At 44.6% G+C, this 12,937-nt stretch overlaps 1 protein-coding gene across 1 annotated transcript in view; it reads right to left on the bottom strand.

Moving 5' to 3' along the window:
* Nucleotides 1–12,466, bottom strand: part of WTAP (WT1 associated protein) — a 153,637-nt gene extending 141,171 nt beyond the window's left edge. The window contains exons 1-3 of the mRNA XM_085611648.1: nt 12,078–12,466; nt 3,456–3,491; nt 3,258–3,313 (exon numbers count right to left, since the gene is read on the bottom strand). Of these exons, the coding sequence (XP_085467774.1) occupies nt 3,258–3,313; nt 3,456–3,485 (86 nt within the window). The 5' untranslated portion in view covers nt 3,486–3,491; nt 12,078–12,466. The remainder of the gene's footprint in view (nt 1–3,257; nt 3,314–3,455; nt 3,492–12,077) is intronic.
* Nucleotides 12,467–12,937: the final 471 nt, after the last annotated feature.

Genomic DNA, 12,937 nt, shown 5'->3' with positions numbered 1-12,937 from the left:
AGTCTTAAGCAGCACTGCACTCTATGCTCATACTGCAATCCACACTTGTCTGCGATGCTCTATCACTCCGTTATACATCGTAATCGCCACTGGATGCATATGTTTACCAAGTATTCCGGTCCTGACAGTCAAGTCTGACAAGAGGATCACTCACTCATACAGCAAGATTTCTTGGTCTGGATCCACTCCTCAGTATGTCCACCTTTGGAAGGAACTGCTTTGGTATCTATTATAAGGGTAGGAATATGCGGCCAGTAGGCTACATCAGAAGAACAAGTTACTTCTCTTTAGTAATGCTCTATCCGGTGGATACTCTATCTAATTACAGACTGTTGACTCCCCTTCGACATCTAAAAAATTTCAAAGGAGCACTGTCGACAATAGTTCTATGATCATCAGAGGGGGGCTGAAAAATAAAGAATCTGAAAGCAGAGCATCGGGGTGGTTCTTATATGCTGCTCTGTCTGTCGAGTCTGAGGCAATACGAAGACTACTTGGAGCTGCACAACACCATATGCAGGTGTGCGGGAGCACTGCTGTTGAAATTCTTAGTATCCAGTTTAGTGTAGAGAGATATTCTAAAGATGTGGAATTAAGACCAGAAAGAGCACTATCGTATACTTTTTCTGTTTGTAATACCCTGGAGCGAGAAACATTGAAAGTTGATTAATTAACCAAAGATTTTCAAATCTAGACCTCAACATCCTGACAGACTATGGAGAGAAAGCTCTGCTGAGTCGCAGAGGTATGAAAAACAATTTGGTGGCATGCTTCATCGAGCATATGCTCCTCGTAGGCCTGGAGCTGCAATATCCTTTGGGCCCCTCAAAGGGGCTCCTTGCTGGAGATCTTTTGTTATTTAGCCAAAGAGTCTACCCGAGTTGACAGTCGCCTTTCAAGATGGATGAGGGTGAAGAAAATTATCTAAAAATCCCTCTTAAAAATTAAAGTAATGTTTTGTTAAGGTTAAAAACACAGACGATCCTAGGGAAGATTATGTTCCTTTGGATCTGATCATATCCCAATATGTTTCTTGCCCTTTCACAATCCCATACAGGATGTATTGGTATTTTGTCAGGACCTAAATTATTATGCCTAATCTATGTAGAGGGCTTAACCATACCACGGTAACACTATTAAAGAGTGCCCTTGAGTTATATACCCAGTTTATAGTTATCTAAACAAATACAATTACTCCTATTCTTGAGTTTGCAGTGTGCTGTAGAACCTGATATCTTAGTGAAGTAGCGCCCCTGAAGTTCACAAACTGAGGTAAGACCACTCTGCAAGATGCTGGTTACTCAGAGGGGTCTCTGCCATTAGCCTACCTGTCTCTGTGGTCCCAAGATCTACAGCAACAGCACTCTGCTTTGAGACAGGCATTTACATCAAACCTGACAATGCAAGAGGCTGCACCACCACAAGTTCTCAGCATACCTGCTCAAGTTAAAAGTGACAAGAGGTACCTTACTAAGGGATGAGTGGTTGTGTTGTACTCCACAAGCACGTACGTCTCTAAACTGGAATACAAGTCAATTAAATTTGTTAAGAAGCCCATAATGGGGACTTTTTCCTATAGCACTGTGTAGTACGGTGTTATTACGTTCTCTTTCTCTGCATTGACTTCTCTCTGCTATTCAGCCTGCCTGTCAGCAGAATCCTGACAGGTCATAGAATGTTGGGTGCCTCATGCGAGTCAGTTGACTTCAGGCTGAGTAGCTAGGAAGCTGCTCCTGGTGGGGCCTTCATACCAACTTACTTACTTACTGGCCGACCTACCACCTTGGCTACCTACTTTATCACCTCTAACTGAACCAACTGAACCATCTAATAAACTACAACCTGGAGCAACTACGCGGACTCTTGAAATTTCTACTACAACACACTGCCAAGCAGAGAAGTTTTTTTTTTTACTTATTTGAATCTCAAAAGTATAGGCGGATTAGAATATCTGAAAAGCAAAGCAGGTCAAAACTGTTTACTGTCTCTTTGCATATGTGCTACGATCTTAGACTGGCAGTGTAATTTGCAGTCAAAGATTTTTTTTAGGTGTGAATAGTGCCCCAGTTGCTCTTCAGGGCGAACAAGTTCAGTTTTTAATTAACAGTTGAAAAGCAGACAAAACATTAAAGACCTTTTTGCCCTGGAGTTGGTTGTAATTAACCACCATCAATTGGGTAATATTTATACAAAAGGATTGCCAAATTAACTGACCCGCCAGTCTCATGCAGTAACGATCGATAATCTGGCCCAGGGAAAGGTGAGGGAACTTACCGGACCCAAAAATAAGACTACTCCTCAGCCGAATATTCCTATTGAGAAATCAACCAAAGGGTCTACAGTGCTTAACCTGTTCGGAGAGCTATACGGAGAAATGCTTTGTCACCCTGAGAAACCGGGTAGTCTGAAGTGACAGTCCCAACCATCCGACCCAAAAGAACGGGAACTCAAAATTCTCCAAAAGTAAGCGTTTCCCTTTTAACTTTGTACATACAATAGTACCACTTCATGAATAAAATGGTGTACCTCCAACCCAAGCAAAAATATCCTAAAACATTACGTGACTGGCAAATAGCAGAACTGCCTTAAACGCACAAATGAAATAGCATTGTTTGCCAGCATACTCTTAAAGTGCTGCAGAGGGAGAAACAGGAAAAAATGGAAATGATTCCTCAAGACTGTTTGAGAAACCCACAGAGCACCCTCCCCCCAGAGGCAGATATCAAGGGTGGTAGTCGTTAGGACATTCTAGACAGAGCAACAAGGGTTCTATTATTTTGGAAAACCAAACCATTTTGCAACAAGTCAAATAAAGAGTATTATTCACAATTAGTTCAAAAGTGCAGAAGTATGAACAGTGGCACACATGCAACAATAATTCTCTGCCCAAGTGCCTTTCACAAATTGGTTTGCAAAATAATTATAATTGCTTAGGGGAAAAATATTCTTTGGAGGCCATCAGAAATTCCAGAGGCAAGAGTTAGTTGACCTCGTTCACCAAGAAAACTACCGTCCACATGATTTTCTCACCCACAATGTAGAATTTCTGCAGACACAGTCACATACTTTTTCACCTGTGCACCTACTGTGTATACAAGGATATTGATAATCTATACACTGCATTTAAGAGCAGGTCAACAACTACATTTTGTTTCTCAATCATACTTCGAACTGTGACATATTTGAGTTTCATTGGGTACCCATGCAGCACCTTAATGCCATCAATCCTTTACGACCCAGAAATAGAATTAATTTACCTTTGTACTAGTTCATCTCTGGACAAGACTTTGAAATCTGCTTCACTCAGTCGAACCTAAAGAGACAAAAAAGCACAACTGTTACAATGTCATACTTTACATTAGCATCAAAAATGGCTTTTGTTAAACTGTAAACTTGTGGTGCAAGTGGATGCTTCGAAGATCAGTATTTAGGAACAGAAGCTTGTCAGCACCTACCTTCTTTGGGAGAGGTTCTTCGTTGGTCATTGTGACCTGGTAAAAAAATAAAATATACAGTTACATTTCAATATCCACGGTGTCAACTGGAGCTAGCACTGAAAGTTTATTTTACAAACATCTAAGAAATTAATCATATGGCAATCAATGATGTACCATGCCTGCGTTCACCTACCTTTATTTGAGCACAAACCCCCCTTAAGTTCATTTACGCAGCCATGATTGTTTTGGGGCTTGTGGCTTAAACCGAAAGCAATTTTGGTAGTCTGTCACAACCCATGTCCCAAAAATACTGAATTAGAAAAGGACTGGCTTGTAACGCATACTTTTGCTGCCTACCCTGTTTGTCCCATGTACAGCTATGGCATTGTACAGAGCTTCCTTTAACTTAGGGTATGAACTCCAAACTCACTCATATAGGAAAACATATATATAGTGAGTCTACAACCATTTCACATATGAATTAATTGTACAGGGGAGTAGCAAGGCCACGTTCTCATTCCAATGGCACCAAGCTCGTCACTTTCTCTTGCATATATGTATTCTATTTGTAAATTGCACAATCGAACTTCAAGGGCAATGCCTCCATTTCACCAGCATATCAAGTCAGGCTGTGCTTCAGTGAATTTAAAATTATCACATCACAAGTTATTTAAACCAGTTACCAATCCTTGTTGTTTGACATTGAACTCAAAATATTTGTGTGCTAACCTGTATAAAGTGCTACCTTAGCTGAGGAGCAACAATGCACGTTAGTTAGATGATTCAAGACTGTGTACAAAGTGAAGTTTCTTCTCCTAGGGTCTATAAGGGTTGAGGTATTCATTTCAGTCAGATCTTTGAAGAAATTAGTTGTCAGATTATTTTTCTTGCTACAGTATCACTGGCGCAGTTAATATAGCGGGACATTACTCATGATATGAGGCGCATAGTGGGGCAAATATTTCTGCAAAAGGTTAATTCTACATTTCTTAACTTCTTCTAGTGTTGACCCTCATTTAGGTGTATGTGGGTTTTTAAAAATATAAAAAGATAGGTGAGGGCACGGTCACTGCTGTGCATGCGATGCAGCAGGACTGGAAGATAAGAACTTAGAAAAGAAGCTACAGTGGGTCCACCAAGAGAAACTTTTTTGGTTTAACATTTTTTTTATTGGGATTTTCACTTTTCATGGTACAGAATTACACATGTTTATTACTAAAACATGAAAGCAGTTGTATGCAGACCGTTGAATGATTTCCTTGTGGCCCAGAAACAACTATCCCCCTATCTATGCTGCATTAGACATATGAAATAGTAAAATGGGGGACGGAGAGTGCATTGCAACTGAACTAGTACAGGCAGTGGTAGTTTGTCTGGTGCCTGCCTATGTAGGTAAATATGCAGTCCCCAGCTCTATCCCGATGCATGTTCTTTGGAGTTGCCTATAAATGTGTTTCCGACCCGGTGAAATTGCCTAAGTAGCCACCAGGGGAAGTAAAACAATAACCGTTAAAGGAGGGAAGTGGGGGGGGGGGGGGGTCAGGGAGCTTGTAGATTGCATCGTGTTATTCACTTAGTGTGTGGGTGATTCTGGTTCCGGTTTGTTCATTACTGTACCGTGGTGTCAGTGGCGAGGAGGGGAATCCCTGGAGAGGGTGTGTCGCCTATCATTAAATCTGGGGTGATATTCCGATAGGGCCTTAGCATAACGTCTGCCCTCCAGGCCGTATGCCCATTACATGCTAGTGGTTGTGGGCGTCGCAGGGTACTGGGGCGGAGGTTGGGATTGTGAGGCCGCGGGTGCGTCCTCAACCGTCGTTTCCTGAGCAAATTGGAACCTGAGTTGAGCCCATGACATGGAAATGGGATGCTTACGAATCCCTTTCACCTCCTCATCTCGCAGAGCATCTTCCTCTGCTGCCCCCCATTTTTTAACTGCGCCTATCCAGGCTGCCTCTGGGGGTCCCGCCGGGGCTCTCCAGTGCATGTCTATTCCTCATTTTGCTAGGAGCAGAGCTAGGGAAGCGAACCTACATTGCACATTTTCCGTCTACGGCAGCGGAAGATACCTAGGGCGCTGGCTTCCCACGTGGAAGTATCTGAGGTTGACCGTCACCCTTAGAGTCTGATGTACCCTATTCCAATATTGGAAGAGTGTGGGACAGTCCCAGAACATGTGTTTGAAGGTCTCCTCCAGTGCTTGGCATCTGGGACATGCGAAATGTGTTGGGTAAAATCGGTGGAGCCTGTGAGGTGTTAAGTAAGCACGATGTAACATGTTAAATTGGATGTTTTTGAACCGTGCGTTTCTGGAAACCTTTTTTGGGAACTCTAGTGCCTTTTCCCATTCTTTATCGTGGAGCGCCCGTCCTATTTCGTCCTCCCATTTCTGGCGCAGGGCTTGTAGTTGAGTTGCGAGCGATTCCTGTATCGCGTTGTAATGCCAGGTGACTAAATGTCTGCCCCTACGCAGAATTGTGTGCAGCAGTGGGTGCGTCGGTGGTTCAACCCCCGTGATATCCCAGCATTGCCGGGCGCTTTCTAGCAATAGTCTATGGACCAAAAACTGTCCCGGGGGAGATCATAGCTTTCCCTCATTTGGGCGCACGTTTTCACCTGTCCATCTTCGAACAGGGACTCTACTTCTGTCACCTCATGCTCCGTCAATACCCGGAGGGCGCTAGAGGTGTAATATTTCTCCCGCTGATGGAATCCCACTAATGGGAGCAATGGGGATTAGAGGGGCTGACCCCTTGACATGCGATGTATGCGCATCATGCATTTACGGGCTATCACTACCTGCAGTGAATGAGTACACTCTGGTTTGGTGCCCGGTATCAGTAATCTCTGAAGGGCTGGATGAGGAAGCCGGCCGTTGGTGGAGAATGTCTCCTCTATGTGGCGCTCTGCCGTCCAATGGGACAGCCACTGTAATTGGGTCGCCAGGAAGTAAGCTTCAAAGGAGGGCGCTCCCAGACCCTCCTTGCGACGTGGGCAAATACAGGGTTTTTAGAGCTACCCTGTGTCTACCCCCCACCCCCATATTAAGGTTGTGAGTAGCGCATCTAGTTCTTGAAAAAAGGAGCGAGGTAGTATTACTGGGAGATTAGTAAGAGTAGAGTAGCCTGGGTACCATAATCATCTTCGCTAGAGCTACCCTTCCTATGGGGGCCAAAGGCAGAGTCTTCCAGAACGCAACCGCCGCACGCAGTCCCGCCCAAGTCCTGCGGTGATTTCCCTCATATAGACTCTCGGGCGAGTGATATAGTCGCACTCCCAGGTATCGGGGTGCCGTGGCATCCCAACCGAGCATCTGGGGCCCAATCGCTATTTCCGAAGGGACTAGATGGGGGATTAACGGAAAGAGAGACGATTTTTCCCAATTAACTTTGAGGCCGAGACCTCTGCGAAGTCCTGTAGTATTGTCCATATCGGCGTGAGGTCGCTGGTGATATCTTGCACGTAAATCAGGAGATCATCAGCGTACAGTGATACACTATGCACTGTGTTCGCTATTGGGATGCCCCACTCCCCTGTCTCAAACAGATGGCCAGTGGTTCCACTGCCATGGCGAAAAGGAAGGGAGACAAGGGGCACCCTTGCCTTGTCCCCCCGTTCCACCCGGAGAGGAGCTGAGATGTACCTCCTCACTCTAGTCGTGAGGCTCCTGTAGAGGAGTTTCGTGTATGCCGGTCGGGCCGACACGTGCCTTATGAAGGACTGCGAATAGGTATGGCCATAGTAGTGTGTCGAAGGCCTTTTCGAGGTCTAGAATTAGGCATGCGGCACGTGGGAAGGTCTTTCACTCTGTCTTGGATATGGAAGGGTCTACGAATATTCTGTGAAACGCTGCGTCTGGGGAGAAACCCATTTTGGTTTGGATAGATCAATTGCGGGAGAACTTGAATGTACCGGTCTGCTAAAATTTTCCAAGCCGCATTGAGTAGGGTTATAGGTCTGTATGAGGATGGAAGAGTGGGATCCCTATGTGGTTTAAGGAATGAGACCAGGGTAGACTCCCGAAGTGAACCAGGAAGTTCACCTCACTGTAGTGCGTCTTCATACATGGATACAAGCCGTGGAGTCAGGTGACCTGAGATGGTGGTATAATATTCATGGGGAAAGCCATCCATTCCCGGGGACTTGGGACGCGCCACTGCCCTGATTGTGTGGGTCATGTCCGGAGATTTTATCTTTGTTTCTAACGCCTTCCTATCTGCCACCGGGATGCGTGGTAAATGCAGTGTGTGGAAGAATTGGGGCAACGCCAGTCGCTGTGGCGGAGCCCGATAGATTCCCGTATAACAGTTGCGGAAAATGCGCATTATATCTACTTGTGACTGTTTAGGGGTCCCCGTCGCATCTATCAGTTCTGTTATCGGCTGTATGTTTGTATCCAGTTTTGCTAGCCAGGCTAGGAGTGTTCCCGCCCTATTTCCCTCCCGGTGGGCCCTGGCAGCATAAGCCCTAAAATTGTATTTACGCAGGTCGCTCATGGTTCCCGCGTATGTTGTTTTCGCCGCCGCCACTTGCTCTGGGGTAGCCTCCCCTTTGTCCATGCTTTTGGTGAGGTTCGCCAATTTGGTTTCCGCTGCTTGCAGTGATTGCTCTAAAGTTTTTCACACTCCTATGTGCTGTATGCAGTGACCTCTAGCCTCAACCTTAAACGCGTCCCATTCAATTGATCTGGATGAGGCTGTACCCGTGTTTACTGTGAAATAATCCTGTATATGCTCGCCGTGTGTGTGACAGAACACCTGATCTGTGAGGCACTCTCGGGGCAATTTCCACGTGGGTACCGGAGGGTGGGGAGGCCTCCATCAGAGGATCACAGAATGTGCGTCATGATCAGAGAGTACTCTGCCTAGATTGTCTGCATGTTGTATTTGGGGGGAGCAGCGCTGTGGAGGACAGGAATCTGTCTAGTCTTACCCTGAGGTTGTGCGGGCGGAGTAAAAGGAATATATTTTTATATTTGGGTTTTTCTCCCGCCAGGCATCTGCTAATGACCAGTGGGTCAGCCATGTTTGGAATTGCTCTGTCTGTTTCCACGCTGGGGACCGTGGCGGAGGGGGTTGAGACCTATCCAAGTTAAAGTCTAGAGCGCAGTTATAATCCCCTCCCAACAGCCATGGCAGTGATGTGTATTGCGTTAATGCTCCAGTAAGGCGGGCCCGATATGGCTCCTGTTCTATATTTGGGGCATAAATACTTCCAACCATTATTTCCTTGCCCTCCAGGAGTCCCGCTAGTAGGGAGTATCTGCCCTCTTTGTCTACCGTTCGGGATTGTTCTCGAAAGGGAACCCCCGGCCTTACCCAGATCAGGGTTCCCCTGACGAATGCGGAGTATGTTGTAGCACATATGATACCTCGCCATTTCTTACGTAGGCGATACACCAAGAGAAACATGATGCGATCTTATTTCTTCAGACTTTTGACAAGGCCAGTCTGTCATGTCACAACGGTATAGGAAAAACAACAGCTGCTCTCATTCAAGTAAAAGGAAATAGTTGGCCGGTCAAAAATTCACTTCAATGGCTGTGTGGCTCATTTCAGCACATGAATGGCCCAAGGAGTCTACATTTTCTTGGCAACAGGTTTAAAGGAAGTGGTCTGAGTCTATGGTAAATCTGGGCAATTTTGCATTTGTTGTAGTTACTGGATTTAGGTATGTCAATCACCGTTGGGCGAGGATCATGGCTACATTCTCATCCTGGTCGGTATAAGTTTTACACAGGCAACTGGCATTCAGGTGCGGTTAACAGGTGGTCTTTGACTCAATCAACATTATGTATTAAGACTTCAGACTACAGGTGCGTGGTTATAATAATTAGAAGATATTGACGTTTGTATAGCGCTTACTATCCCTGACAAGAGCATTGAAGCAGTCACACTTCTGAACACAAGGATAGTGGTTAATTTATTAGGTTTAGTATTGTGCTCTAGCGGAAAGCATTCTATGCATTTACTACAATTTCTTTTGTGGCGTTATATGACATTATTAGTGGGGTCTTTCTGGCATTCTCAAAAGACTGGTGGGATGAATAGAGGCTAGGACGATATGAGGTATTTATTTGGTTAAGAAGACATTGTGATCTATGGAATGATTTGTAGGAACTGCAGAAATACAGAACGCAATTATGAATAATGGTCTATCTAGTTTGTAAGGAGGGCGTTGCATGGATGTTGACTATTCTTAAATCCACGGTTTGCAAAAAGGGACCGACTGACTACTTGTACAAGCTGAAAACCTCAGGATATATTAAAGGTTCCTTTGGACTACCCACACGGCCATAAATGGTGGTCCTTTTGAAATGCTATCAAGAAAACTTGGTGGCAAGCAATGTGGTAAGATGGGAACACGTTTACCTTGGTGGAAGTAATTTTTAAAAGAATGTCTTAAAGATTGGTGTTTAGCAGCTTTACAAGCTCAGTGGTCAAGCACTATGTGAGGGGGACGAGGTCGCACAAGTCTTCACTGAAAAAGTGCGCTCGGTGGATGTCTGTGCTGTCTTTAACGGAGGCAGACGTACAGTTATGCAAAATATGGTTCGCATCAATTTGCTTGTGAATGATGAGCACTTATTCAATTTAGGTCACATCCATCACACTGCTATGTATGGTTAGATTTACTAATTGCAAACCACAAACTGATCTTAATTAAGTAAAGCAAACCGAAGATGCTTATAGATGCTGGTGTAAAGCAATGCGAGTTATTGTAAATGCACCTATATATGCTGCCCATGCGGAAATTGATGCATGTGAACAACTGCATATACCTTTTGAAAAACAATAAGGTTTGAAAAAGTAAAGCAAACTACCAATAAATAAACGGCTCCAATAACTAAATCATTAAAATGTCATGCATGTGCTCTATCCTAAACTAACCATGTTCAAGTACTCGAAAAGCTTTGTAACTTAGCTTTAGTTTACATGTACCACGTTATAATGGCAGCATCACATTTGTCCTAATCGCTGATCTAAACGGTTATCAGGGTGCCAAAATTAGTGATTCCACCAGTGTAAATAGCATGTGGTAGACAGTCCCAACAGAAGAGCACAATTATAAAAGTTCTTCAGCTAATTTCCACTAAATATTGCTGCAAGCCTAACATCGTTCATACTTGAAATAAAGCGCAGCACTCACTATACAATCAGCCCAGCCTACTATAAAGACATCAGGGTCCCAATCAAATAAAACGCACAGAAAATAATGTTTTACAAACTACTAATCATTTGGTAAAACGTACAGTCAAGATTTATAAATACGCAAAGAGGTAAGTAAAAGCGTCATTCTCATGGTTTACCACTGATTGATAATGCAGGAAATACTAAACTACGTTTTCCAAAAATACCAGGACCTAATTGCCAACTGATTATCCACAACAGTGGGTAATATTAGAAGGATGCAAGCGTTTATGTTAAGAAAGGTTAAGCAAAGTTGATTACAAGGACTAAAACCTGCAGCCACCTCAAAACTCATTGCGGGAACGAGTGGATTAGTGTTGAACCAGCCATGAGTTTCAGTACAAAGAGATTAGTGATGACCTCGTGGTCGAAACGTAACAGTTTCGAAACATGTCCACACCAAGTGGAAATTCGACACGTGTAATGTGTGCTGGCAGAAAAGAATATAAAACACACGGGAGGTCAGAATTTAAAATATAAACACTACTTTATCGAAGGTATGGATTGGAGTGATGCTACATTCAGAAGGCAATTGTAGCTGGACTCCAACTTACACAGTCAAATAGTTTTGAGGGAAAACTGTTAACTGTACGACCAGATAACCCAGGTCAAAATTATATGGTGATTTTTTAACCTTTGGCTACAAAATGCTTCTTAAGATTTAAAAGATCATTTACCCGGAACACAACTCAAAGTATATATGTGCCAATATGGAGGGGAAAAAAGCGTAAAAATAGAAACGGGGACTCTTGCTAATCTACCACTGCAACTTGAAGAATTCTCACAATAATGGGTGACAAAAGGTAAACATGAATGTCACCATTCTACATAAAAAAACAAACCTGATAGGTATGCGCACTGAGCGACGCGTGTTCTTAATACACTTAGAAAATATGTCCGAGGAGCCAAGAGCACAACAAGAAGCCGCAAACAGGCAAATATTATGGAAACAGGGTAAGGCTGCATGCAAGGCCTTTGAAAGGCTACCACAATGACGGGACAAAAAAAAACCACTTCGAGTGTCCTGTGGTGGGAGAGAATACTGGGCAACCTTTTGACGACACAGTGCGAGTTGCACAAAATGGCCCAGTGTTCACATAGATCTGGCAAACCCATATTCCTCTGGCTTGAAAAATAAAGGCCTATGCGTTTTACTCTGCATCGCAAACAGTCAGACCAAACTCCTCACCAATGCCTGTAGTGGGACTCTTTCCAGCGTGGAAAATAATTCAGTATTTTTTTTTAAAACGGAGAACTCAAGGGCGCTACTCGGGGAGGGGGGCATAGCGTCATACCAAAGGGAACAGCGCCGCCCCTCGAAAATACCGCAGCTCCACCGCTCTAAGCAGGAGGTCTTCCACAGACTGTAGCAGTACTCCAGTACACAATTTCGCCAACAAAATCTAAGTAAAAGACAGAATCGTAACCCAAACGAAGGAAAGCCACCTACCTTTAGTTTGAGGGAGAACAACGGCGGCTGGGGGTGGCCCGCCCCGCCCTGCACATGGAGAGCGGACGCGCAGCTTGCTCGGACGGTTTTCTAAAGTACTTCGTATACCGCGTACACCTTACGAGAGCTGGAAGTGTAATGTCGACGCAGGGGGCCCTGTCCCCGGTGATTAAGCCAGCTTCTGTACGTAGGAGCCTGCCGAGGCGGCGCTCCCTCCTCTCTCTCTCCCTGGAGCTCTCGATCGGAAAAGCTGTGAACACAAAATGGCGGCGGTTGAGGGGGGAGGGGAGGCCTGCCAGAAGCTGCACAGTCCGTCCGTCCGCCCCAGAGAGGAGGTGCGCGCGCAGCCCGGGAGGCGAGACTGCCACTTGTTTCTCCACACATGAGCCACAGACGCTTCGTTTCACTAACTTTTTTTGTGGCACGTTAATGAGATCTTCTCGCCAGGGAAGAGGTGTAGTGGCGGAAAATGTCAAGACACCATAATCGAAATTCTTTTAGCAAACAAGAACACGAATTTTCAGTTCTATTATGCTTTTAGCGGTGAACATCATGCTTTTCTTTTCTTTGCTTCTAGTTACATAAATGCCGATTGTAGTATTGTATTTCACTGGTAAGTCATGTATAGGTTAATGTTAAAATATCTCTAATGCTCTAGAACCTTAGGGGCATATTATCAAAGTGCGCGCTTAGCGCGTTTTATTCTATTACCGGCTATCGCTGGATTTCCTCGCCGATTTGGGGGCATATTATCAAGAAATGGCGTTAAAATTATCGCCGCTAAAGCGGCAGAAAACTGTCGCTAAAGCGGCGATAATGGGCTTGCTAATATGCGTTATTAAATTCCAATAGAAGCCCAT

Source organism: Triturus cristatus, chromosome 6 (assembly GCF_964204655.1).
Source record: "Triturus cristatus chromosome 6, aTriCri1.1, whole genome shotgun sequence".
Taxonomy (NCBI): Eukaryota; Metazoa; Chordata; class Amphibia; order Caudata; family Salamandridae; genus Triturus; species Triturus cristatus.
This window is presented reverse-complemented; position numbering and strand designations above follow the sequence as displayed.